This window comes from Penicillium pulvis (genome assembly GCF_028828015.1).
Source record: "Penicillium pulvis strain IBT 33274 chromosome Unknown contig_7_segment1_segment0, whole genome shotgun sequence".
NCBI lineage: Eukaryota > Fungi > Ascomycota > Eurotiomycetes > Eurotiales > Aspergillaceae > Penicillium > Penicillium pulvis.
In genome coordinates this window covers 1,026,254-1,054,239 of record NW_026643079.1, presented here as the reverse complement: position 1 = coordinate 1,054,239, position 27,986 = coordinate 1,026,254, and the positions used below count along the sequence as shown (strand labels likewise).

The 27,986-nt window shown below is 49.0% G+C and overlaps 7 protein-coding genes across 7 annotated transcripts; 4 read left to right on the top strand and 3 right to left on the bottom strand.

The window, feature by feature from the left end:
• Positions 1–450: 450 nt before the first annotated feature.
• On the top strand, positions 451–2,567 carry N7503_008336 (signal recognition particle subunit SRP72; the record flags this gene model as incomplete). The annotated part of the gene is made up of 4 exons (XM_057067883.1): positions 451–771; positions 840–1,104; positions 1,165–1,309; positions 1,364–2,567. The coding sequence occupies 4 exons, from the start codon at positions 451–453 to the stop codon at positions 2,565–2,567; spliced, it is 1,935 nt and encodes a 644-aa protein (XP_056918738.1).
• A 339-nt stretch (positions 2,568–2,906) lies between these two features.
• Positions 2,907–4,313, bottom strand: N7503_008335 (Gfo/Idh/MocA family oxidoreductase; the record flags this gene model as incomplete). Its single annotated transcript, XM_057067882.1, has 1 exon — positions 2,907–4,313. One exon carries the CDS (start codon positions 4,311–4,313, stop codon positions 2,907–2,909), a length of 1,407 nt encoding a protein of 468 aa, XP_056918737.1.
• Positions 4,314–10,253: 5,940 nt separating this feature from the next.
• On the top strand, positions 10,254–12,738 carry rfeF (uncharacterized protein; the record flags this gene model as incomplete). Its single annotated transcript, XM_057067881.1, has 7 exons — positions 10,254–10,259; positions 10,313–10,465; positions 10,549–10,620; positions 10,815–11,264; positions 11,326–12,190; positions 12,246–12,313; positions 12,370–12,738. 7 exons carry the CDS (start codon positions 10,254–10,256, stop codon positions 12,736–12,738), a joined length of 1,983 nt encoding a protein of 660 aa, XP_056918736.1.
• A 1,139-nt stretch (positions 12,739–13,877) lies between these two features.
• Positions 13,878–18,791, top strand: N7503_008333 (aminophospholipid-translocating P4-type ATPase DNF3; the record flags this gene model as incomplete). The annotated part of the gene is made up of 1 exon (XM_057067880.1): positions 13,878–18,791. One exon carries the CDS (start codon positions 13,878–13,880, stop codon positions 18,789–18,791), a length of 4,914 nt encoding a protein of 1,637 aa, XP_056918735.1.
• Positions 18,792–21,155: 2,364 nt separating this feature from the next.
• On the bottom strand, positions 21,156–22,992 carry N7503_008332 (CocE/NonD family hydrolase; the record flags this gene model as incomplete). Its single annotated transcript, XM_057067879.1, has 3 exons — positions 21,156–21,951; positions 22,010–22,372; positions 22,427–22,992. The coding sequence occupies 3 exons, from the start codon at positions 22,990–22,992 to the stop codon at positions 21,156–21,158; spliced, it is 1,725 nt and encodes a 574-aa protein (XP_056918734.1).
• A 1,628-nt stretch (positions 22,993–24,620) lies between these two features.
• N7503_008331 (uncharacterized protein) lies at positions 24,621–25,250 on the bottom strand (the record flags this gene model as incomplete). The annotated part of the gene is made up of 1 exon (XM_057067878.1): positions 24,621–25,250. The coding sequence occupies one exon, from the start codon at positions 25,248–25,250 to the stop codon at positions 24,621–24,623; it is 630 nt and encodes a 209-aa protein (XP_056918733.1).
• A 618-nt stretch (positions 25,251–25,868) lies between these two features.
• On the top strand, positions 25,869–26,591 carry N7503_008330 (uncharacterized protein; the record flags this gene model as incomplete). The annotated part of the gene is made up of 2 exons (XM_057067877.1): positions 25,869–26,084; positions 26,154–26,591. 2 exons carry the CDS (start codon positions 25,869–25,871, stop codon positions 26,589–26,591), a joined length of 654 nt encoding a protein of 217 aa, XP_056918732.1.
• Between the last annotated feature and the right edge of the window lie 1,395 nt (positions 26,592–27,986).

Sequence of the window (27,986 nt, the reverse complement as noted above, 5' to 3'; positions counted from 1 at the left end):
GCACTCCTGCAGACTGCAGCGTAGGATTTGGGAGACAGGTCGTGATCGAAAATTGCAACGCAAAGCACAGGGCTGCCTTCCTGTGGGTCATCCAATAACGGAATTTCAAATTAAGGTGTCAGAGCCCTGTAGTATAATCCAGCTTGGCAAGAAGATAAAATTTAGTTTTATGCCCAGACACAGGCGCCTCCTCAGGTTCTGAGTGGCTGCTGATGTTGGTAGGATACTCAGCACGTGACATATACGGCGGGGCGTTGAACCCCACGACGCAGGACTTCCAAATGGGGAAACATCATTTCCGCACACTCTGGTCTTGTGGAGGTGGATCAGACAACATATTGAATTGGATTGTCCAGCGCCAAAGTCCAGTCCCTCGAATACTTTCCCTAAGATAACACTGTCCCTTATCTATCCTACCGACACCCTCGTTAATCTCCGCGCAACCCCGTTATGGTTGCGCAGTCGCTAAGCTCGCTATTGCAGCGGGCATCGATTGACGATCATGAGGAGGTCCTCCAGTCCTGCAATGCAGCCCTTGCCAAATCCAAATCCGACCTGAACGCTCAACACATCAAAGTCATTGCCCTATTGAAGCTCGACCGATACGAAGATGCCCTGCGCGTGCTGGAGGCCGGAGGCGATGCTCTGAAGAAGCGGGCGGGCTTGGAACATGCGTACGCGCTGTACAAATGCGCAAGGCTGGAGGAGGCAATGGCTGCTGTGACTCAATCCGGTGCCAGCAGAGGTGCTAGTCACCTTGAGGCTCAAGTGGTATGATAACACAGGTCTTAGAATAGACAACTCATTGACCCGTGCGCTCACACTTATTTCCGATATAGAGCTACCGTGCGGAGCAGTTCCGTCGCGCCGCCGATATTTACGAGAATCTGTCCAATGAGCCCCACGGAGAGGAGAACGACTTGAGCATCAACTCTTGGGCTACTGATGCTCAGCTTCAGTGGAAGGGAGAGGCGGAATACGTGCGCCACGATCGTCCATCGAGGGAAGACTTGGAGGCTTTTGAAACAGCATACAACGCTGCTTGCATGAATATTGCCAAGGGGGCATACGCTCAAGGAGAAGTGCTTCTAAACCGGGCAAAGAGTGGGTACCCCGCCACGTTGCAATTGCATTGCTGAATTCTAAAAGCTAACATTTGCATAGATATTTGCCAAACGTCAGAAGAGCTCTTGCCAGAAGATAAAGTTGCAGAGTTGCTTCCAATTGCTGTACAGTATCTCTATGTCTTGATCCAACAAGGCAAGACGGAGGAGGCCGAGTCGCTCCTCAACGAGATCTCAGTGGAAGAGTACGTCAAGGCTGTTAGAATGGATTGAGAGATAGAAGCTAACTCCCACCCCAGTATCTCGGAACTCTCAACTAAGAAAATTGCTCGCAACAACATCGTTCTGGCTCGCCAGACTACAGTCAACCCCTACCTCTTGTATAAGGCTCTCCACGAAACTCCCGAAGCTACAGACAACGACCGGCTATTCGCTTTTCAAGACAATGCTCTGACGGGCAACTCACACGCCACGGATCTTCTTGTCCAAAAATACGATGGCATGATCCGATCAACAGCCAAGGCCCTCTCAAAAAGCTCTTGCCCCTCTACCGAGGCCAGCACAAACCTTCTTTCCGTGTATAACGCCGCAGCCCATGCACGGGGAGAGACCGGGTCCAAGGGCCTGAACAAGATTCTCCCCTTGCTGGAAAGAAGACCCAAGGACCTTGGTCTCCTTTTGACTGTTGTCCAGCTGTACGTCAACGCTGGCAACACCACCTCCGCCATCACAGCAGTGGAGCGATCCCTCAAGAGCCTGGAAGAATCTGTCTCCGAAGCCGACCAAGACGCCCGCTTCAACCCTGGCCTACTCAGCGTGCTCGTATCTTTGTATCAACTTGAGGGCCGCAAGCTCCAGATCCGCTCAACCCTCGCACAAGCCGCTTCTCATTGGCGCAACAAGCCCGAGGCCCCTACCTCCCTCCTGCGTGCCGCCGCAAAGTCTCTCCTTTACTCTGATAGCTCAGCAGACCTGGCCACAGCAGGCGATCTGTTCAAGTCCCTATACCAACAAGATTCGAGCGACCGTATCGCTATTGCTGGTTACGTCGCCTCAAAGGCCACCTTGGACTACTCCCAAGTGGAATCGCAACTTGACCAACTACCAGCTATTGGTGACCTAGTCGCCAGCGTCGATATCTCTGCCCTGGAGTCAGCCGGTATCGCGCCCTCAGCCTCATCTGCTGCCGCCGCGGCCGCATTTGCTGGTGCCCGCAAGCGCTCTGCATCGGGCAAGGAGGGTCGTGTTGTGAAGCGCGTACGGAAATCCCGTCTGCCCAAGGACTATGACCCTGCCAAGAAAGCCGACCCTGAACGTTGGCTGCCACTGCGTGACCGATCTTCATACAGACCGAAGGGTCGGAAGGGCAAGCAGCGTGCTGCTGAACGTACGCAGGGTGGTGTTGTCTCCGAGAAGCTCGGCGAGCCTGCTTCGCAGCCGCAGATTGTTTCTGGGGGAGGTGGCGGTGGTAACAAGAATAAGAAGAAGAAGGGGAAGCGGTAAATGTATCGATGTCTTATCTGGGTTACCTTGGGGTACAATGCATTGCTGGTTGTAACAAAGTGATATCCAAGGGGTGTATTTGTGCATAGAGATGAGACCAGGAACTTGAAATCGAAGGCGTAATTGCCAATTGCATATCATTTAATCCCGCTGTTTGCTATGAACTGCGTGCTAACGCCTGGTAAAAACCCGAAAGACTTTTAGATACAAGATCCAAGTCTGATCCGAAGCCTTGGTAGAAATCATGCGCTAAACCATAGGGTATCCATCCATCACAAATCAAAACCAAACTCGAACGCTCTTTCTCCTACTATCGAGTCGCTCAAAGGTCCAACATTCTTAACCCAAAGGAGTCCGAATCGTACCACACTGCCGATCATAATGCTCGAAAATCATATTAAGCAGCCGCAGATCCATCAGCGCATCATTAGCCGTCGTCTTGGCCTCAGCTCCAGTTCCGGTCTGATACCCACGATTAAGATAAGAGTGCATGGCCATGAATTCACGCTCATAAGACTCGGCAAGAGAGCTCACGTACTCAGTCCTCTTCACACGAGGACGATACAAGACTCCATTTCCATTCGAAACCCCGTTTCCATTTGCAGACCCATTCCCATTCTCGTCGCTGTGCTTATCCTCACTTTCCAGCTCCTCAATAATCACTTTCACCTGTCCTCCACCATCAGGGGATACTGGTCTAGCCAAGCTGGGTACATCGTATTCCACAGAGATGGTCTTCGTGGCCCCGTAGACAGTCAGATGCGCATCGCAACTTGGGACAGAACCCACACCCGTTTCGTACATGACTGTGAATGGGTATCCCTCGCCAGAAGGACCACAGATTGATTCTGAATCTGTGTAGTGGAAGATTGTCGAGTAGAACGGGTCTGTAATCGCTACATTGGCGACTGCGTCTGGGGTACCCAGTGACTCGCGCATTAGAGAGAGATCGTGACAGCCCATGTTTCCCAGGAAGCGACAGAAAGCGACACGGTCGGGCGTAAGGTCTTCAGCGCCGAAAATATCAGTGAGGAGGGCATTGAAGTGTTCCGTGCTTGTGATTGGGATTGCGTTGTTGGTGTCCTTGGTAACATTGTCATCGCCGTGTCCATTGGTAGCACCATTCTGACCCGTCAAATCATCTCCATTTCCGTCCCCGTTTAGACTGGATCCGTTTGTACCGTTGACTGAGGCTTGTTGGAGGGCAGAAATGCGCAAGGGACCAGAGATATTACGGCATCGCGCATAATACACGCGGCCAAGATTGGCAAGTTCCTTCTTGAACACATCTGTGAAGCAAGGCGCGTAGCGACGCGCGCAGCCGACGAAGACCTTGGGCGGGTTGTAGATTGTATCATTGTTTGTGCTGTGGTTTGAGCGCACGTCTAGGCCTTTGGCGGTTGCTTTGCGGATGAGGCGCAGGCCGTTAACGCTCAGGCTGAGAGGTACCTCGACCATGACGTGTTTACCGGCCTCGAGAGCGGCGATCGTGTATTGTTCATGGTATTCGAAGGGGAGGAGGTTCAGCACTAGGTCTACCTCTGGGTGAGAGAGGAGTTCTTGCGTGGAGGTGGTGCTGTGGGTGATATTGAACTCTTTCTGGCAGTGTTTCGCAACTGATCCATTTTGGTCGTAAATTATGGTGAGCTTGAAGTGAGTTTTGAGGGAGGCGAGAATTGGAAGGATGGTTGTTTGAATGGTTTCTGATGCGCCTAGGATACCGAGGCGGAGGATTGGGTTTGACATGGCAGCGCTGTGGAGGTGGAAAAGATGATTGTTTTTGGTGGGAGGGTGATGAGAAGGAAGGAAGGAGGAGGGGGGGAGGGCGAGTGAAGCGACGCGTTATGTGCCCTTGCTAAGTGAAATTTCCAAGGCTGCGTTGCGTTGGATTGGGGTGAGATGCATGGGAAGTATGAACTGGAGTGTTTCACTAGATCTAGACCACGTTGGCCTAGGCTTGTTTAATGTAGAAGAAAGCGAGACGAATATTTTCCTAGGAATCTTATTTAAAAGATATTCATTTGAGCGAGTCAGTTGGCGCAACATGCCAGTTGCAAGTGACATCAGTGCCTTCAATCTCTTTGAGGTCAGCAGTTCAGGGGCCAGAATAGTATACAGCTCGGATGTCCAATCAATGGCAGAATGTACCCATGGTTGGGGGGCAAATCTCGGCATTATGGATTCGATCCGGGGAATCAGAGCGAACAAGCTATCCACCTTGCGTCGATCTTGGTTACACGTTGGGATCTTCGAAGGGCGAATTGGTTGAAGGAATGCAGGGAGAAAGAGTCGGTGAATCAGGTTCCGTTTCTTTGCTAATCAGATCGGGAAACATCACTCAAACAAGAACACCTATACAGACCTTGGTATAGAACTATGGAGTCTCAGAGAAATAAATTCTCTAGGTTTATTTTTATCTCAATACGAGATGGATCACCTGCAACGTAATGCCGATGGCCCTTGTTACCATTGAACAAAGACAAGTGGCTGATATCAGGCTCAGTCGCCAGAAACGTATGAAATCCCTAGTGACACCAGTGTCTTGCATCACAGACCCCAAAGATAGCCCAGCCAAACAATGCCTTCCATCGCAAGGAGAGAGTCCGTCATTGAGAGAGCCTTTCTTTTTGATACTTCTGGAGATGATCGTTCATAATTAACGAACTGACTATCTGTATGACTTTCTCATCTTCACAAGATTCAAATCGATGCTTTACGTTTAAACAAGTAAACATAACATCCGTAGCGAGCCATGGGGACTTGAGACTTTGTTCGTTGAGCGCAGTGGAGAGTATGGCCACATTGAATATTCCCTCCTCAACCCCGCCAGAATCATAGTGGAGCTTCTGACCCAGGGCAGAATACATTCACATTGGATTTTGAGCTGAGACGAAGCCGTGCAGATTATCTTTGATGCCGCTGGAACTCAGGATCTTCCTATTGGTGAGGTTCTTCACGTCTTTATCACCAACCGTGACAGGGGCATCGAGGGCCTAGATTGCAGAGACAGCATCTATTGCAGCTTGATTTATCTTGGAATCGTCTTCATGGGCATGCTACTCGAAGCTATAAACATGAGTAGCATAAATTGGCTCTGATTCCGACGCTGCGTGTGGTTCATTGAGTCAATTACTCTTTCTCCCTATTTTGTGACTTGCTGTCATCTCTTCGTCAGGAACGGTATGTGAATATGATCCAGAATCGAGGCATATTATGATTTATACTTAAGAAAGTTCAATACCCCACATTGCCAATGAAAATCCTACAGAAACGTACAGTGGTGTTTCATGAGTCTGAAAACTGCCTTTCAGACCGCTTACTAACTACATGACGTATTCGGCAAGCGAGCTGCGCCGCTGGAACACCATAGTAAATGCGATAAATTACAACTCAACATCTCGACAAGAAATTTCTCAAAAGGCTTTTCTTTGCAGTCTGATGCTTTTCATATCATATTTAGCTACTTTGGGGTATTTGGGAATTATTATACCTTGCCCAGATGGTAGTCCAGTATTCTATTACGAACTCTTGTCCACTCCAGCAAAGAAAAAGAAAAAGAATTAAGTACAGAAATGTAGCGAGAGTCATAGCAAGATCATTGTAAGTCCAAGCACGAAAGCGAATACACCGGTACATTCTCTTTCTCCTAGAAGAAATGTGATTAAAAACGAGAAAATCGGAAACAATAAAGCTCTTTATCGCAAATCCACTATTGCCATGAGTAGATCCTTGACACACTAAAGCCCGACTTAGGCGGATTCTCTTGCGTTACACCCAGCATATCCTCGATTCTTGACTTTGAGGCCCGCCAATCATGAGATTCAGTTTCGATGGTTGCCATTCTACTCTGCAATTCATGCCGGTCTAGATGCAGGGTTCCCAAATTTAGCCAGGCCAAAGAATTTGCAAGCAACATGAAATAAAAAGGAAAACCCCTCGACGCAACGGACCGCATGATGGTAGATTGATGGATTGGCATTGCGCAGAATGATTTCAAGTTTGGAAACTTGGAGTAAAGTACTTGAATGGAGTAAAGATTGGAAGGGAACTCTTTACAAAGAATGCCGGGGGCTTTTATAAAGCATATTTGAAGTCTACATTTCATACTACACCAATTGCGAGGTCTACTGACCCAAACTGAATGCGGCACGAACATTGCGACGTAACCGTGAGATATGGTATTTTTGAGTCAGCCGAGAATACTTAAGTACAGCCCACCAATACGCAGCACGCTGACTCAACAAATGAATACAGTTTATGTACACACGATTTTTGTATATAATGCATATGTGGTATGTTATTAAGAATATTCTTTAACGTTCGGTGTTGTAAGTTCTTCGCACTAAGCTTATTTAGCGATCGCGTTTCTTAGGATGTCCAGGCGTGTTTGGAGCCCCGCCTCTCTCATCATCGACACGAAGTATGGCTTTTTCTCCCGCGATTTTTTCGAATCTTAGGGCTTTGTTGGACGGAACAGGCTACCAATTCGCAATCCTGGATGCCCCGACTGGACCCGCACCTTTACGATCGGCCAGGACCATCAGAGGGTCTGGGTTCTCAGAGAAAGAATGTTCGGTTGACGGGATGGGTGCGAACGAGCTGCGAAAGCTCTATTCTCGAGCACTGTCGTTCCAGTTATTTGCCAAATTGATGGCAGAAAACATGGCAGAATATAATGTAAGGACTGGATGGGGTTTCGAACTCATGTAACACCACTGTAATTGAACTCCTCGCAATTCCAGAAGCTGCTTGTGATGTAAGTGAAGGTTTCTACCTAGCGTAATCTCATTCTGGTCGAAAAGCGGAAGTGGGAAGCCCACACCTCATGGTGACGGTACTATAAACCATGCCGCATCCAGTTTGGGGCGATCAACCACGTAACTGGTCTAGTGCGATTGTCATACAGTTTACAAAGCTCCCCCGTGAAAGCATTTCTTGTCATCTCTACTCCCGTCGAAGTTTTTATTCCAAATTCCTGAAATACAGACATCGATTTGCATTCCTAATCATATTGCACAATGCCAATCCATCGAGCAATTGCTGCTATACGGTCCCCTGCGTCGCCGGGGTTTTTTTTACTAGGTTATTCACTGGCCCTTGGAAATTATTTGAGTTGGCGGAGTCGGAGAAGCGTGGAGCTAGAATGGCGCGATATGCAAAATAGACTGGCAATTATTGATTTGACGACGCCCAAAGCCGCTAATCCAGATGAGCTGAGTCCATATCGCAAGGAAGACCCTAACACGGGTCCTAATCTGTTGAGCCCCGATATCATTATGGCGTTCCAGAGCTGGGGGAGTCGTGATGAATAGCTTGATTATTTTCCGACTTTGTTGTCTGTGATTTTTTCTGGATTCCAGATGAGAACCCTTCCCTTGCTGTACTGACAGTACTAGTATATTTCGCTTTGCAATTTGGGCTTGTACCTCTATGCGGTGGAGCTGCTTTAACACTCGCTTCGTTGTCGTTTACCCCATTATACGTTTGACACGCTATTCACGCAATATTGGAATGTTTGATTAAGGAGCGAGGCATGTCCTTTACTTTCATCGCTTTCAATAAAGGGGGAATCAAAATATTCTCATTCAACAAATATAGACCATCCACACCTCAGGACTTGGGGTCAAAACTGGTTATTCTAATCCTTTATGTGACAAATGTAATGATAACTCTTTCCTAAAGAGAGTAGATAATCTGGTCATTAATAAGCCCAATGAGATGTTAAAAGTAGCTCTAGCGTACCCGTGCTCCTAGGAGCGAAAGGCCTCAGAGTAAACCAGATAGGCTATCTAGGTTCTGTCCAAATATTGAAACTGCCGTGGCATCAATATGGGCCATTGGAGCCTGCAGTATAGATGCATCAATGTTTACAGCTTTGAATGAGGACTCTTATCATCCACTTAACCCGACAAGCCTCCCACTGACAATTACACGCCTTGATCAGTTTCACATTAGGTATAGCAACCATATAACCTGATCATAGGATAGCCTAGTGTGACAAATTGGGTAAGTTAGTATACTCGATAATTTCATGCTAAATTGGTAAGAGTCTCTCGCTATTTAGGGGATTTTGCGTTTGCTGTTAGCTGATGCCCCACATCTTCAACGGCGAAAACAGAGGCCGAGACCAAAGCAAAGGAGTATGCAAGTGCTAGCTAATGCCCAAGCCGCGGCTAATAAAGCGGCGTACCGCATTCGACCTCTAACTGAGTCCAGAGCCATCGAGGCCGCTGCATTTTTTATTAAACAAAATTTCTTTCCCTCATGGCGGGCTAGTTGATTGTTTTCTGAGCATAGCGATCGTGTCGGGAGGAAAATACCCAACGGGAAACTTTTGAGGAGCGTCTTACTGGGCCAGAATAATCGGATAAGACAGCAAGGGAGGTTTTGGTAACTCTAGAGGAAGAGTTGCTAATTTTACATGCTGAGAGGTCCAAGTCGGTACATCGTATCCCACCGCAGTCCGTGTTGGAACAGGTTCTTGAGATGGAGGAGCCCGAGGTAGAGCAGCCCTCGTAGTCGAGTATCACCTCGCACTTCTCGTTTGGCTAGGTTTCATCAACACTCGAGTCCACTTCCCCACCGGCCCTCCCGCAGACCCTGGCAACCCAAGAAGAAAGCGACAGCCGCTCGTTTTCTTATTTGAAATCGAGATTTATTGTACACAAGGCGTTTTCATAAGTATAGCCATAATATCTAACCGGGCATTGTTTACAAAGTACGTAGTAAGAGTCAAAGCAGTATCATTTCATGTCAAACATTGAAAATACCAAAGCGAAAATATACCAGTGTAGTCTCTCCTCAGAACATAAGCAATCATAATCGGTACAATCGGAAAATAATCGGGCTATTCATGAATCACAACTCCGCTAACGCCACGACAAATCGGTTCTCGACGGATGGAAAGCCAAGTTTAGGGGTTTTCTTGCGATGGACCCAGCTCATTCTCGATTGATGCCTTGGACCTCGCCATCTTAGTCTCCACGTTTGACATTCTATTTTGAATTTTGAGCCGTTCATTGTTTAGCTCAGTATAGGACGGGCGTTGAAAAATGAGAAAATTTGAAAAAAATAATAGAAGAGCAGTTGTCACCTGAACGGACTCTCTGGTGGTGACTCGAGGGATTGGCATTGTGTTATTTGGTCGGTAATGTACTTAGGTACGTTGCAGTTCTGAAATCAGCAATGATATTGCAAGTTCTGGAATGGGTATAGAGATGATGTTGAATGCTTTCACGGGGATTTGAAAATATATGGCTTGAACTTCAATAATCATACTAAACCAAATGTGTTGTCAATCGACCCAAACTGGACGCGGGATAGTATAGCGGCGTAACCATGAGGTATAGGCCTTCCAAGGTTGCTCAGTCAGCGGAGAACACTTCAAGATCAGAGTCTTTTTGATTGACTGAGTAAGACGATGAAGAACATGGACGCAAGAAAACTTCTTGAAGATTTATCTGCAGAGTTTATACCAAATCACAGGTGAATATTTTTCATACAACAACATGATATGAGTTAGTCACTGAATGTGGATTGCATGACCAACTGGTTGTGTACCCCACATCGACTACTACACAGCCTCAACTTCAGCCTTGCCGAATCTGGACTGGCACGTCATTCATCTTCGTCATCTGCTGACTTGATCTTTTCTACCTCTGCAACAACTTACTCTTCTTCTCAGACATGGGTGTAAGTGCTGCCTTTTTCTCCCGAAAAATAGTTCTGACCAGTTTCATCTTCAGTTTGCCTCTAAGATTGCCGCGGCCCAGAACAATCAGACCCAGAACCCTCAAGGTCAAGGTCAAAATATGTCTAACAATCAAGGTACCTACGGTGGTGCACCGCCAGCTGGATACACTGGAGGGCCGCCTGCAGCGCTGCGGCCTGGTGGATACGTAAGTCCGACCAGCTGCGAGGATGAAATCAACGTCATTCCCGCAATGTTTACATTGGTGTGATCTGACTGAAGAAAAACCAGCCGCAACAACAGCAACCCCAACAACCGCAGTATCAGGCTTATGCAGGATCCCCACCCCCAAATCAGGGATCGGTAAGCATCCCTTTATGATTTCATTCTTTCTTTTGTACCTCCCCGTTCAAATTTTTGGTTTTCGATTCTTTTTTTGTCTTTTTCGAGTTTACCCCTCCACGCGCTTCCCGGGATCTCAACTCCCACAATCACCACCATGTCGGACCCCTACTACCGACAGGGCCCTGGATATCCTATGTATGGCGGCTCACCAGCTCAACCAAATCAGCCCTACCATGCCCCTTCCCCGGCTGCGACACCCTATTCCAGGCCACCTCCGCAGCAACCTTCACCCTACCCCGCATCCCCTCAGCAGGGCGGCTATGCACGTCCTCCCCCGCCGCCGCCTACAGGCCAACCTTACGGATCTTCGGGATCGCCGTACCCTGGACAGCAACCCCAATACCCGGGACAGCAATCACAGCAGCCAGCGCAGCAGGCTCCCCATTTACGCGACCAACAACAGCCCTCTTATCCTGGACAGCAACCTCCTTACTCTGGACAACAGCAAGCCTATCCTGGACAACAGCAAGCCTATCCTGGACAACAGCAAGCCTATCCCGGACAACAGCCACCTTATCCTGGACAGCAACAGCCCTATCCTGGACAACAGCCTGCCTATGTACATATCAGCCCCCATGTATCTCGCGCTACGTTGTGCTTTCGTGTCTTTGCATTGGAGTCTTCGTGGAATTTGTCTTCAAGACTAGTGCTGACTGAAAATAGAACCAAGGATCTTACCCACCCCAGGGAGCTCCGTACCCTGGTGGCCAGGGTCGCCCTGGGCCTTCATCTGGCCCACCTGGACAGTATGGCGCGCCCGGTGGTGGCCCCCCTCAGCAGGCTGCCCCGCCTACCCAACAACAGGTCGCAGCTTATCGTCAGCTGTTGATCGCCACTATTCAGGAGAAGAATATCCAAAGCTTCTACCCACCCGAACGTTTGGACCGTCTAGTGCAATCACTGGCCAGTAATGCGCCGGCCAAGCTGCAGAATTTGATCCACGAATGGAATGTGCCTATGGAGGTGGCTACGGACGTGATGAAGCTGGCGCTGTTCGACGTCATTCTGTATGTGGACGACAGTGGATCTATCGAGTTTGAAGAAAAAGGACTGCGGAAAGATCAGCTGCGACAGATTCTCGGAATTGTGGCTACTGCGGCCGCCACCTTTGACGAGGATGGTATCTCGGTGCGTTTCATGAACTCCTCGGAACAAGGGGACGGAATCCGTAGTGCAAACGACGTCAATGCGCTGGTCTCTCGTGTTCGATTCTCGGGATTGACGCCTCTTGGTACCAGCTTAAAGAGCAAGGTCATTGATCCCATGATTGTCGGCCCTGCCCGCGCCGGTCGTCTTGAAAAACCAGTGCTAGTCATTACCATCACTGATGGCCAGCCTGCCGGTGAGCCCCACAGCAGTGTAAACGACGCCATCCGCCATGCTGTTGACGAGACTTCACGGACCCGTTACGGTCGTGGTGCGGTTTCTTTCCAGTTTTCACAGGTGGGCAACGACCAGCGGGCGCGAGAATTCCTGGGCGATTTGGACGAGGATCCTCAGATCGGCAGCCTGATTGATTGCACGTCGAGTAAGTTGCGCATGATCCAGGATGACAATTTCAGATTTTAATTTTTCGACTGCAGACTTCGAGGTTGAGCAGGACGAGATGTCGCGTGCCAACCCTCCGGTGCATCTTACTCGGGAGCTTTGGGTTTGTTTACCACCCCATTTGCTTGGTTCTAAGAAAATGCTGATTGTTTTATGTAGTGCGCGAAGCTGATGCTTGGTGCGATCGACTCTTCTTATGACACCAAGGATGAGAAAGCTTCTGGGCGTGCTGGCGGAGGTCCGCCTCCTCAGGCTTCTTATGGTGGATACAACCAGCAGCCATCTGGTGGTCAACCTGGGTATGGAGCCCCACCACCTGGATACCAGTCTGGGCCTCCTCAGAACTTCCACAACCCCCAGCCCGGATACGGCCAGGCCCCTCCCCAGCAGCAGCAGCAGCAGCAGCAGCAGCAACAGCCTCCTTATTCTGGCGCCAATCGTGGATCCCCCTATGGCCAGCCCCAGCCCTATGGATATCCATCCGCTGGAGGGGCCGGAGGTTATCCGCCACCACCGCGTCGCTACTAGGGGTGACGTCATATGCACTTTCCACTTCTTCTTGGCGCGTTCTCGAATTTTTGTCTTCCCCACAATTTGCCATGGGATGCCTGTAAGGCCAAATAGAATGGCAGGAAACCGGGGCTAAGTTGTACCTTTCCTTCAGCCGTCACATTTAGCCGGGAATTCACGCATTTCTCTCCAACTTGAACGAGAAATGGGCGCACGCACGGGGCGCCTCTCAATTAGATTGAGTTGTCAAACTTGTCCTAGTAACTATGCTAGTTAGTACGGACTCCGTACTTCCCCTCCCAACAGCCCATACCCAAGAACGTAGCGATCAGCCCCTTTTCTACCAAGAAAATCCTCATCAATGACGGAAGGCCCCCCACCAGGGCTAACGAGTCGTACTGTACGGAGGGAATAGGTCAGTGTAGAGCTGCACATAAGATATAGGCATCAATTCAACATTGCCACCATGGTTTTAATTTAGAAAGAACGTTTTAGGCTTCACGCTAAAGTCTGGATTTGGTTGGCCAGGTGTCTGGATGCAGGAGCCATGGTTGCGGAGAGGATTTGGTGGCTGTGTGTTGTCGCAAGCACATGGCAGATGCAACCATCATTTGTGCATACACAGTGGATCCCTTCTGAACCACGAATCTGGACTTTTGCAATTTGACAGGCTCCAGTTTTCTTTTCGCCTCTGTTCAACCTAATTTCTACTTTCTTTTCCTTTGGTTTTAGCGTGGCCTTGAACCGCTTTTGGGGTTGCCGCATTCGGTGTTGCGTTGCCCTTCTTGTCAACACACCTTCGCTCTTTTCTTCACTCTACCCTCGGTGTTGATACTATTCTCTCCTGGTTAATCGGCCTAGAAGAATACCCTTGTTGGTTCCTTGCGTCGACCATCGCTCCACTGCGGTCATAGCCACCCTCGTTCTACATCGCGATATCGGACTTTCCTGCGATGTGCTGAGCAGAGCGACCAGAGAGAGAATGACGAGTTTTTTGAACACCTCCAGTTCTCACATTCGCTCAATTTTGTACTAGCAGGATACGGGGGAACAGAAGACCCTGAATCATCTAGCGGAGAAGGGGAAAAAAGGCCGATCGGAACCCTGTGAGGAAATCGATCTTCGATCTCGCGCAGGCACGATCTCACATTCCCGCCATGTCCAACAATGACGAGCCTACCGATGGCTCTCGACAGTCGCAGGACACCGTGCAGCGACCGTCGCTTGTTTCGTCGCGTACCATGTCCGACGTCGGCCGCCGCTCCTCACAACATGTGCGATTTTCCACCGATCTCGAACGTCCCGTCGCCGAAGAACAGCGCAATCCCCCCAACGACGACCGACGCCCCAGCTCTCGCGGCCTAACAATTAACACGGCGCTGGCGCCCCCGAATGTTCAACAATCTGCTCGCTCGCCCACCTCCCCACTCTCCCCTAGTACTGGTCCCAACCCCCACGCCACACTCTCTCCGACATCCCCACCCGGCACTGATTCCAACGGTCGTTCACGGTCGCGAAATCGTGGATATTCCTTGCGCCGATCTCTTTTCAACAGAAATATCTTATCGCAACCAGAACAAGATGATGCGGACGCAGCAGAGCTGGGAGAGGCCAAGGGCACGAGCCCGGTACGGGAAGAAGAACCTGTTCTTGAACCGCCGATGGTGCATAGCCCGGTGGAAGAAAAGAATGAGTTGGCCGTCGCGCCGACCGCAACCGTCGAATCGGACAAAGAAGCTGCCTCAACGTACTTCTCCTCAGAGATTTCCGAGCAGGGCTTGAAGAAGGATCATTACATGACAATTGCGCAGGACAGATGGTCGAGCAAAAAAGCGGAATTGGCCGTGCTGTCGGATCGCTTTGAAGCATTCCTGACCAAGGTTCAGCATTTCATTCTGCGCATCAAGGAGATTCCGCCCACGGAGAATGGTCGCCATATCAATTTGAAACCCTCCTTGGTGGAGACTTATCTTGATGAGCGCACGGGGAAACCCTATACTGAGAATTGGATTCGATCGAGCCGCTACAGCTTTTGGAGTTTCTTCCCGCGTCAACTATTCGCGCAATTCACCAAGTTGGCCAATTTCTACTTTCTAATTGTTGCCATCTTGCAAATGATTCCTGGGCTGAGTACCACGGGTACCTACACGACCATTGTTCCGCTCTTGATTTTCGTTGGTATCTCCATGGGCAAGGAAGGTTTCGATGACTGGCGCCGTTATCGTCTGGATAAAGAAGAGAATAACAGCTATGCGTCAGTACTTCGGGCTACCGATGGAGCGACAGACGAAGATACGGAGGGAACTGCAGTGGCTAATGGCTACTATGACTGGGTCCAAATCAAGTGGCAGGAGATCCGAGTTGGAGATGTCATCAAGCTGCATCGTGATGAGCCCATTCCCGCTGATATTGCCTTGCTTCATGCCAACGGCCCTAACGGCGTGGCCTTCATCGAAACCATGGCCCTTGATGGCGAGACCAACTTGAAGAACAAGGCACCATGTCAATCGGTGGCCAAGGTGTGCTCCACAGAAGAAGATATCACCCGCAATGAGCTACAATTCGTTGTGGAAGACCCAAACCTGGATCTTTACAAATTCGATGGCCACGTTACTGTCAATGGGCAGGAGAAGTTACCCTTGACAAACAACGAGATTGTTTACCGCGGAAGTATTCTGCGCAACACTGATCGCGCACTCGGTATGGTGATCTATACTGGCGAGGAATGCAAGATCCGTATGAACGCAAACAAGAATCCTCGAATTAAACAGCCTGCTCTCCAAGCCAAGGTCAACCGCGTCGTCATGCTGATTGTGCTCATCGTCATCATCATGTCCGTGGTGTGCACCATCGCCTATCGCTTCTGGTCGCAGGATGTTGAGAAACACTCATGGTATCTCAAAAATGCTAGCGTGGCCTATGGACCCGTCTTCACTTCCTATCTCATCATGTTCAACACTATGATCCCCATCTCACTTTACGTGAGTATGGAGATCGTTAAGGTTGTTCAAATGTTCTTGCTCAACGATATTGACATGTACGACCCCGAAACGGACACGCCCCTCGAGGCACGAACATCCACCATCAACGAGGAACTGGGCCAAGTCAGCTACATTTTCTCCGACAAAACTGGTACTCTCACGAACAACTCCATGCGCTTCCGTAAGATAAGTGTCGCCGGAACGGCTTGGTTACATGATTCGGACCTCCAGGAGGAAGCTGCCCGTGAAGGCGAGAAACTCATTCACAAGAAGCGAACCGTCAAAGGCAAGAAGGCTATTGGCCGGAAATCCAACCTTTCCGAGGCCCGCATGCCCCGTCCGTCTAATGTGTCCGCTGCCGACGTCTTGCGCCGCTCTACTCCTCACCGCACTACCGAGATGATCGAGTACATCCAGCGCAAGCCATACACTATCTTTGCTCGAAAGGCCAAGCTATTTATCCTGGCTATGGCATTGTGTCACACCTGTATTCCTGAGAAGGACGAGGCGGGTGATTATACATTCCAGGCTGCCTCACCCGATGAACTTGCTCTCGTGTTGGCGGCTAAAGAACTGGGTTACTTGGTGATGGACCGACAGCCAAGTAACCTGACTATCCGCACATACCCTAACGGCCCAGATGAGGCTGCTAGCGATGAGACTTACCAGATTCTGGATGTCATTGAGTTCTCGAGTGCACGGAAGCGTATGTCGGTCGTGGTCCGCATGCCTGACCAGCGTATCTGCGTCTTCTGCAAGGGCGCCGATACCTCTTTGATGCGTTTGCTCAAGCGTGCCGATTTAGCACAGGAGAAATCGGAGGAGATTGCGCGCCGCACTAGCAAGCGCAAGGCCGCCGAGGCAAACCAAGTCATTCGCCGCAACAGCGAGTACAACAGCCGGAAAGACAGTGGTGTTCGGAGCAGTCTCAGTCGACCTAGCTTCACTCGCCGGCGCTCATCCATCTCTGGTCAGCATACCTCAACTCTCCGTGCTAGCATCGATGTTTGGCTGCGTGACCGGGAGACAGATGGTGGTATCACCAACCGCGAAGCTGACAGCGAGTATTATTCTCCACGACCATCGGCGCAAATGTCCATGGGAAGAAACTCTGCGGTTATCTCGGATTCTGGAAGTTCTACAAATGGCGAGGAAGAAGAGGACCTTGTTGAAGAAGCCCTTGTGGTGAATGAGACCGCCATCTTTGAGCGGTGCTTCCAGCATCTCAACGACTTTGCGACCGATGGATTGCGTACTCTTCTGTACGGTCATCGATTCTTGGACGAGACTACCTACAATACCTGGAAGGCTGCATATAACAATGCTTCTACCAGTATTCTTGATCGACAGGAAAAGATTGAAGAGGTCGGAGAGCAGATCGAACAACAGCTCGAGCTGACAGGTGCTACTGCCATTGAAGACAAGTTGCAGAAGGGCGTTCCGGAGACCATCGACAAGCTGCGACGCGCCAACATCAAGTTGTGGATGTTGACCGGTGATAAGCGCGAGACAGCTATTAACGTTGGCCATGCTTGCCGTCTAGTCCGAGATTACTCCCAATTGACAATCCTTGATCAACAAAATGGCGATGTTGAACAGACGATCATTGACCTCACCAACGAGATTCTTCGCGGTCGCGTCGCCCATTCTGTGGTAGTTGTTGATGGACAGACGCTTGCGACAATCGAAGCGAACGAAATCGTCCGAAAGCGCTTTTTCCAACTGGCTATCCGTGTGGACTCTGTGATCTGTTGCCGTGCGAGCCCCAAGCAGAAGGCGTTCCTTGTCAAGACGATTCGCACTCATCTCGACGACGCCATCACTCTCGCAATTGGAGATGGTGCCAACGATATTGCCATGATCCAGGAAGCTCATGTTGGTATTGGTATTGCTGGTAAAGAGGGTCTCCAGGCTGCGCGCATTTCAGACTATTCCATTGGACAGTTCCGGTTCTTGCAGAAGCTGCTTCTGGTTCATGGTCGGTGGAATTACATGCGCGCATGCAAGTACACTCTTGGTACCTTTTGGAAGGAAATGCTTTTCTACCTGACTCAAGCGCTCTACCAGCACTGGAACGGGTATACTGGCACCAGTTTGTATGAGTCTTGGAGTTTGAGTATGTTCAATACACTCTTCACCTCTCTTGCTGTGATCTTCCTGGGGATATTCAGCAAGGACCTGGCCGCGTCGACACTGCTGGCTGTACCGGAACTCTACACCAAAGGTCAACGCAATGGTGGCTTTAATATTCGATTGTGGGCCGGTTGGTCGTTTATGGCCGCCTGCGAAGCAGTGATCATCTTCTTCACTATGTACGGCCTGTTCGGAATGATCCAAATCAACCCCAGTGATATCGATACATTCGCCCTCGGCCTGCTCACCTTCACTACTTGTGTGGTGGTCATCAACATTAAACTTCAGGTCCTGGAAGTCCACAACAAAACCTACCTGAACCTCATCGTCATCATCATCTCCATTGGTGGCTGGTTCATGTGGAACATGATCCTTTCGAAAGAATACAAGCTCAAATCCGGAAAAGGAGTCTACGACGTCCCTTCAAATTTCCTCTTCCACGTTGGCCACAATCTCCTTTTCTGGGCTGTCCTCTTCGTCTCTGCCATGTCAGTCATCATGCTCGAAATGACAGTTAGCACCCTCCGTGCCCTCTTCCTCCCTACAGATGTCGATATCTTCCAAGAATACGAGCAAGACCTCGATATCCGCAGACGGTTCGAAGAGGCAGCAGCCACAGAACTCCAGCAGGGTTGGGATCACGGTACCAAAAAATCCAGTGTCGAGATTGCCCGTGAAACTATGGAGATGGATGCTCGAGAGCGTCATGTCCAGGAGTTGCTTGCTCGTCCGCGTGTCATGACTGAGGCCAAGCCTGTTGCTCAGGAACATGAGCTTGAGGGCTACTCTAGTGGTAGTGCCAGTGCTAGTCAGGTCGGTAGCACCGTCCATGAGACAACCGACAACACCTTTGGACCTGTCTCACCTTCTGAATCCTGTGGTCCGCGCCGCTCTGTCGAGATCCACGAATTATTCAGTAAAGGCTTTGGTGCAATCCACAAAGGCCAACTGAAATGATCCATGCTCGAATGAACATTTTCTTGGAGCGGTGTTGTGTATATGATGTACAGTGCTGGGGGATTTTTCCCCCTTTTTGTTTTTTTTCTTTGCTTTTTTCCTTTCATCACATTTCTCTCTTCATAGCGAGCGTTTACTTCCCTCGGTTCATCCCGACTTGATACCACCATCCATACATCCTGGATATCCCCATTACCTCTCTTCCGTGGAGGTGAACGAGAAGCCACGGCCTAAAAGGCGTTTGTGTTTCAATTTTGCGCCTTTGTTTCTGGTTGGTGTTTATTTCTTTCATGCACAGTCTCTCGGACGAACCTAGATACCCCGACTCAGTTGGAAATCTGCTTTATTTGGAATTGATTCATCGTTGATTCTGCGTTGATCCTCTGGAGTACTAGTATATAGACAGCGATATCTGCAGTTTATAAAATCATTTCATTATGCAACTTTGGAAATAATTAATGTGTGTAAGTTTAGGACAGCTGTCGTTATAACAAACCTTAGGACTGACCGAGCGGAACTGCCACTTACGGCGGCTTTTAACTAACACTAAATCACCCGTCGTTATCAAGTATTCTCGGCTGACTTAGTAGCACCATCCTCACGGTTACGTCGCTATATTCGTGCCGCATCCTGTTTGGGTCAGTAGACCCCGCAATAGGTGTAGTATGATTCCAAACTTCAGATGTGCTTTGTAAAAAGCCCCCTACAGATTCTCCTTCCCTTTCTTACTCCATTCGAATAATTTATCTCAAGTTTCCAAACCCGAAATCATTCTTTGCAATGCCAATCCATCAATCTACCATGCGGTCCGTCGCGAGAGGATTCCCTTTCTATTCCATGTTGCTTGCAAATTCTTTGGCCTGGTTTAATTTGGGAACCATGCATCTAGACCGGCATCAAATGCAGAGTAGGATGGCAAACATCGAAACCGAATTCCTAGATCGGCAGGGCTTAAAGTCTTGGATCGAGGATACGCTGATCGCAGGGAAACCCGCCTGATTTGGGGCCTAAAGTGTGAAAGATATGGTGGTAGTGGAGTTGCGATAAAGAGCGTTATTGTTTCCGATTTTCACTGTCTTGGATTGAATTCCTTCTAGGAAGACTAGAACGTACTAGTGTACGTTCACTTTGACATTTGGACTTGTCATGATATTGCTTCGACTCTTGCTACGTTCTTTGTACTTACTCTATTCTCCCTTTTTCTGGCGAGGTAATGAAAATATTTCGAAAGAGACTGGGCAAGCAAACTTTTGATTTCATACTACTCTCAAGAGCTCCACATAGTTCATATCATGCTAGAGGTGCCATACTAATTCAAACCTTTGTTGAGAACAAAGTAACAAAGAGACTCAAAATCAAGATTTTACCACTTCAAAATGGGGAATACCATAAGCGCAACCAAGATCGTGAGTTCCTGCAGCTTCGAAGAAAACAATGACTCGATGTGTCTTGAGATGTCTCATCGGATGCTGTCTCTCAAATGAAAGCGGACCTGGATTCAACAGCCCAACAAAAGAATCCACAAGGACTTTCCCTACAATGAACTGCATTAACTCGTTGGTCTCTGATGGAGATCGGCTATCCCGAGAAGAAGTATAAAGACTCCAGTCCTTCCATATTGTAGATTAATCTTTGCAGCACTGAATCCCATACTTTTTCACCACGACTCGCAAAAGCAGGACGAACATATTCGACAAGATGAAAGGTAAAATAAGCCATCATTGCTTTACTTGCCACAAATCTGCCAGCCTGGATTGCGCTAGGAAAGGGCATGTCAGGAAGTGTGCTACACATGGAAGATGGCATCACAAATGGTCTCACTGTCGCGGTTGCACACAAGAGACCAAACACAAGGAGCGCAAGGAGCGTAAGGATATTCGACGGAAGAAGGGATCTAAGAGCCCGAGAACAAATTGATTTACAGCACAAATGACTGAACGAAGTTGGAACCTTTGCAACATGCCGTTCTGGCCCCAATGCCTTTTGGCAGCTATTGTTGGAGAATAGACTTCGACAAGAAGCGTTTCTACTACTTCATCGTTTCATCGTTGAACGAGAGCTGATGACTTGATTAGGGTTTTTGGAAGCTTTACTTCTTTGATCTGTAGCGTGCTCGGTGCGAAAGAGAGGACTTTGCTAGGGGTCACTTCCGGCACGCGTGAAGACAAAATTATTGGGTGCTTCAACTCCAATTGACCAATAGATCGTTCAAATTAGCTAAATTCCTCATACGATACGAAGGTCTGGATTTTTTAGAAGAAAAATATTGTAGGCTCGATGAATTTGAACTTAAGATGGTATATTTAATCCCTCCAACACTTGTATCGTGGACAGACGAAAGACTTTTCCAGCAACTGAATTGAATCACGCATACTTGCTGGGGACAACAGGTACATCAACATAGCTGTCCTCCAAGTGGATTGTGTGTTTTCCTTGGTTGCATCCTGTGCCCGCCCGCGGAATCTGGCAATCAGGACTATACTCATTGAAGTCTCGTCCTTGAACCACGACCCTAAGGGTTTCGCCTGTGCGGAACAAGGTTGCACTAGGCTGAATAGAGATGTCCAGTTGCACTTTTTCACCTGGCTGCAATGGTTGGACGTCCTTTTCGAGGAAAGTGTGAGCGACCTCGTCGCCATACGCAGTCTCTGCCAACTTCCGCTTGGATGCTTTCAACCAACCCCAGGCCACGTAGCCGTCATTGATGAACGAGTGGTATGGGAAGTGCACCATGTTTCCGTCACGGTCAAGCTTTTGAAGAGTCACAAAAAGGTCCGCATCCGATCCTTCGGAGATAGAAAGATTAAGGTGGAGGCGGGCAGTTCCAGTGATCTCTGTTGGCGAAGAGAAAGTTCTTTGCCACGCGACGGAGCCTGTTTTCGCATCGTATGTGACGCTATCATTGCCAGCTAAGGATTCATTGGTAAGTTGGTTGTCAGGAGAGAAGAAAAACTTGGTTCTCTGGGTTCTGGCAATTGGGAACTCGTTTTCACTTCTCCAGCTGCCAGCGTAATGCTTGTCGGTGACATGCAGGCGAACTGGAGGCCAGAACTCCACTGACGCGGCTGCCTTGCGATCAGGGCCATCAAGGACCTTGCTGAAGAAAGCAACCTGTCGCTCGAGGGATTCCGGTGTAAGCTGCCACTCCCATTTTAGATACCTGCCATCGTAGACATTAGCAGCTGCCCAAGGCCAGCCTAGGACCTATCAGTACGTACGGGTGCAATTCCATATATTTCTGGGAAGACTGCGCAGCCAAAAAGCCCCGAATGGAACCTGGGGTGTGAACGCCGTTGTCGGCAAGACTTGAAATGAGGTAAAGAGGACAATCAACCTTCTCCGGATCTGGGGAGAATAATTCCCAGAATTCATCATAATGAGGATGCTCTTTAGCAGCCTGTAGAAGGTCGATAACGGGACTTCCTTTTTCGTTACCGTGAGCAATGTAGATTTTGTTCATGTCTTCTAAGAATTTCGGGTGGATGATTCCTCCTTTGAAAACAACCTCTTTGTAAAAGTTGGTGAATCCATCTTGTATCATGATTCCTCGTAGGTGAGGAGGACGAAGTGATGCGGTGTACCTAAGGGAATTAGCGCCCATCTCTGAAATATCCTCATTAGTAGGAAGCTCTCACCATTGAATCACACCTAATGCACTTGCGCCAATCATTCCAACAGAGCCATTACTCCATGGTTGGGTACCAAGGTACTCAATAACATCATATGCGTCAAGCCCGTAATCTTTTGTGAGGAAAGTCAAGAAAGACCCTTCGGAGGCAAAGCTTCCTCGCGAATCAACTGCTACAAACGCAAATCCTTGCTTTGTCCAAAAGGCAGGATCACTGCCTTCAAATATGACGTATTTGGAGAAGTTGACACCGTCGAATCCAGCATTGAACTCCCGGTTGGCGGGTAGCTTGGAAAGGTCGAGCGGGTTTTGTTTGCCGTAAGGAGTTATCGCAAGCACAACTGGAAGTTTTGCGTTGCTAGGTCGTTGTTCCGGAAGATAGATATCCGCACGAAGATTGACTCCATCGCGTACCTTAATGGAATGGTTACACTCAATTTCCATGCCTTCGTCAACGAATTGACGATGAGAAGGATCAAAGTGAGGAAAGACCTCTTTAGGGCCAAAAGCTCCCTTGAAGGGTATACTTTGGCCTAGACGAGAAATATGGCCTGGACTCGTGGTAGCAGCCATTTTGGGGGTTGCACGTTATGAGATTATTCCTGGGTGTACGACTTCGTGGTACTTATGGGGGCGATCACGCGGGGCTAGTCCATCTTTATTTATGCTGTGCCAAAAACGCGGATCGGAAGACGTGGGAATTCCGTTTATGCATTGCATTCTATTTCCGAGCCCTACGATCGACCAAGATATGGCCAGCCTGGGACTTTGTGGCCGACTGAATAATATGGCATTGTCTCCATATTGCATTAATTAGGCTAATGATCTTCACCGTGCCTAAGTCCGTGTATTTCCGAAACTGCCGTGCCCCGCCTGGAGCCTTTAATGAACGGAGCTTCTCCGTTTGAGGAACCAGGCCGATAACGTAAGCGGAAGGAGACAAACTGTCCGAAGAGACCATGGCATCGATTATAACCGATCGAACATATACAAGTCTTTTGTAGGCCTCGTATCTTTCGACATGAGAGTTCACATCTCCTTTCGACGGGGGTTTGAAGAAGCATTCGCCGCTGAAGTCGATTCATGTCCATTTTTTTTTGGTAAGTCCGATAAGTTTGTGTTGTAGCAAGAGTGAAGCTGAGTCGGTCTTCCAAGTTCTGTCATCGATATGGTAAGGATGAAAGGCGTATGTGTATCGCGTAAGCTGTGCCTATGGAGCGAGTGGATAGGCATGCCTTACAGTACTTGATAGTAGTGACCTCAGATGCTATCGCGAATTTCGCTGGACCGGCAAATCTGAATGGGAGCTTCCCTAAGATTCGTCGGTCTTCGTTAAAAGCATAGATGAAGGCTCGTTTGGAGTTACCTATCTTCTCACAGTCAAGTAGATCTTGGTTTCCAGGCGAATCGAGAGCATTGGAGCACAGTGCATCGAAGTTGCAGCCAATAAGGCATAATGCAAGTCCTTGTCTCTCATTTCGGATTCAGTGACAGCTGTCACGATTGAGAGGATCGAGACCTTCTATATGTGTCAGTTCTATGGAGTTTAGATTTGATGTAGCTGACCCTGCTTCCATGATGGGGCTTACTTAGAAATTGTTGACAGCGCTGCAAAGCAAAATCTCTGCTCAGAATCAAACCGCCTTTTGAATGCAACGCCAAGTCGAAATTTCGATGCTAGAGTCTAGCCTTCATGTAAAACTGGTGCAGGGTGTTCGGGGAGGGAGAGGTTGGTGAATTATAGTGAAGAAATGTAGAAAACGACGAGCGCCAAGATCAGGGCTGATTGAAACAACCACGCCGCTGAAGGTATCTGCGGTTTAGCCTACGAGACTTGGGACTTGAAAAGCACGAGTGTGATCGGGCGCCAAACGTGTCGATTTAAGATTGGAAAGATCACCCAACAATGTCTTCTTAATTGCATACTGCAGTCATATGATCAAAAGAACAGATCAAAGGGCATTGCAGTCCTTAATTGGTAGAGGAATTGAAGACTCCATGGCTAAGACTCGTCAATGGTTAGAAAGACAGCCCTGGAAAGATATCATATTCAACATTCGGATCGTTTATATACATTCATCAGGTCTTGTGGAGGTTGTGGCTGACCAATACAATCCAATACATGGCCTATTCCAAATATTGTCAGTATTGATCTCATGATCACACCCAGGAAACTGTACGCACTTGAGTTCCTCTGCACCTTACAGCAGACCAATAACAACATCACCGTAGATCTGGGCATCAAGCTCGAGGCGAACCTTGGCGTGGATGTTGAGGTGGATCTTGATCTTCAAGCTGCTCTTATCATCCTCCTGCTGGGGAGCACCGGGAATCACGAGGCCAGCGTTAGGAACGGTATCGGCAAGCTCGCCGACCTTGCCAGTCACTTCATCTTCGGCCTTGCCCTTGCGGCCGCCTTGGGGGCGGGCGTCCGTGGTAGGAGCACTAGGTGGCGGAGGAGAGTTAGCGAGGGTTTGCTCTGGAGTATCCTGCCCAATTGGATTCTGCTGCTCGGTTGGAGAATCTTGCTTCTCAGATGGAGGGTCTGGCTGCCCAGCCGGAGACTCTTGTTGCCCTGGGGTAGGGATCTGCTCTGCAGGTGTGGGATTCTCCTGTCCGGATGGAGTATCCTCCTTCTCAGAGGGAGCAGGTTGCTCCTCGAGTGGAGGACTCTCAGACGGAGGATCCCCAGGTGTAGAATCGTCCTGTCCAGCAGGGTCCTCTACAGGGGCATCCTCTGCAGGCGCTTCATGTTGAGGATCCTCGCGGACGGAGCCTGGAGCCGGCGGAGGCCTCGGCTTGTTCTTGATCTTTTTTGATTTTTGGGCCATGGTCGGAGGGTGAGAATGGTGTATGAAATAAAGAAACCAGACGGCGAGAGCAGAATCAATCTGGGGAAGGACAACACAAAGAAATTGAGAGAGATACCTGGTGTCAGCCATTTCGGATGAATGGGCAGGTCGGTTGATTAAGAGAAGTTTGGGCGGGGTGTGGAAAATGCAGGGAAAATAAGATAACCCTGGAGAAAAGCAGGCGCAGGAAGGAATGAGGAAAGAGAAAAAAAAAGAGTATGGGTCAGGGGAGACAAGACGGCTGTTTATTCGACACCATTGAGCTATTTCAACCTCCTTCCAACCCGTGTGGAGGTCACAGCTGAACGTGGGTTTGTGAGGAGATCAGCTCCAGTGGAGAAGCATCTCAGCGCCATTGTCAGTGCTCTGGTTATCGAACTGCTCATCTGGTTTAGTTGCAGAAAAGATGATGCAATCCATGGCACCAAGTGGGTTCTATACCCACTTAGATCGTATCCACCTATATTGCCAATCTGCGCATCCCCACTGACGGGAGCTGAAAAGCCCTGTATTTATCTGTTATACGCCAGGCGCCCACAAATCCTTTCCGTTACACACACCTGCAATTTAGCTCATCCCGGTGCCTCATTGTACATCATGGTAATCGGAATCGCCATGATGGCGGCTATGCTGCCAACTATGATTGGTATGAATGAGGCTACCCAGGGGTCTCGGGATCAGGAAGAGGCTCGTCGCACTGAGGCCCGCAAGCAGCGCTCTCATCTAGTGGCCACCTGCTCCATCACTCAGGGCACCCCGGAGATGCGGTCACAGGTACATAATGCCCAGGTCCAAGTGGGTCTGGACGGCAAAGTAAGTTCCGAGGTGCAGATTACAGGCTGAAAGCGAAAGATAGACTAACTGTACTTTTGTATTGCACAGCTCTATATCACCAAACATCCTAGCTCCACCATGGTGCCTTTTAACGGAGGATTCTATACACATCCTGACTTCCCACCCAATAACACCTCAGGGATAGTAACCATCAGTGGCGAAGAGGCCCCTACTCTTCGTTGGGTCTTTCTAGATGCCAACACGCATGAAATGCGCTGGGGTGGTCGTCCAGACACCCAGGGCCATATCTGTGGGCCCTTTGACTGGACAAAAGATGAGCAAAGGGTAACGCTTGAAGGATGGGAAGGATGGCTGGCAGTCCGATTGCCCGAGGATGAGCTTCAGGAGCAAGCAGAGAAGGAGCTGGGGATTGACGGGCGCGACATTTGGCGATTATATTTCGATCAGAATGACGACGGTGCCAATTTACCGGAAGGGGCAAAGGGACTGGAGATCCAGCTGAAGCGAACGACAGCAGAGTCATGATAAACATGTAATATTACGATTCCTGATTTTTGTTCCATGTCGAGTGGGGTGGAATGACTGCATAGAAAGTAAAATAGATAGAGATGTTTCCCACCGACACCTTTGACTTCCTTGTGCATGCACGATGCAGGTTAGCATTCGGATGAACACGTCAAACCAACGTACAAATTGCTTCAAAAATCATGCCCTGTAATGGCTATTGCCCAGGAACGCACGGATGACTTTGACGAGACGATCGCGCTAGCTGCGAGACGAACAGTGGATCTTGCATCTCCAAGTTCCTGACAGGTTCATGCTTCGGTTCTCCACTCACACACGCCATTGATTGGGGTTGCTTACAGTACGTGTAAGATACTTCCCGAGCTGTCCCAATATCCTGGTTCGATGGGTCTGTGGGGTTCGCATGTTCGTGTGAAAATAGAGGGGTTGGTTCCGATTTCCGCGGCTCGATCCTTCCTTCCCGTCGACTTTCCAAGGATCAGTCAAGATAAACTATGGCATTTGCAATAACAAGTATTCAATTTGGAGCGGGTTACCCCGTGAACCAGATTAATTTCGAGAATGGACCTGTCTTCTTCTCCTCTTTGTGGCGTAGCTAGATGCCCCCACTTCTGGCAGATCTAACTTCTTGTATGGCTTCCATTGGCTCCCACTGCCCGCTCCGCTCGTGCAAGTTGGTCAAAATAACGCAACTCCGGGCTCCACGGAAGAAAATTGGGTGACAATCCGTGGGGTCAATTGCCTTGCTTTGCACGGAGTTCATGGGCGCTGAGCTCCTTTAAGTTAGATTATTGCCTACGGTACAGCCGAACACCCCGATCGCGGCGATGCCGAAGTGGATCTTTGTGATTTATCTTCACAATTGCAGCGCACTCCGTAGTATGTGCGATGAAGCCGCACTTTTGGGAGACAAGCTCGCCATTCTTTTTTGAGCTTTAGATACGATATATGGTGCCCGCTATATGGGGCTCCTCTTTCTGACCCTATCTCCCTATACTTATGATCATCTAGCTTTCATTTGGTGGAGTGCATCAGTCGCCCACCTGAGTAACTCTCCAAACAAGCAGCTTGCACATCCTGGATAACCTACGTTTGTACTTATTCCGGGGGCTACAAATCGAATAATGATTTCATTTTCCAAGAGAAATTGATGTACCTGGCGGCCAGATGTACTTCTCTCCAGATCCAAACTATCGATGACAGATATAGCTGCCCAGTTGGCAGAGGTGCAGTCTACCTTTGCAGATGCTCTCTGTTCGTCCCCTGGTCATTCCAATACATCTGATAATTGGATTATTCCGAAGATTGACGCTATTATGATCAACCGCATCTCATCTACGGTCATTGATACCATATTAGCCGCAATAGTAGATTCGGACACGTTCATTCTATCCG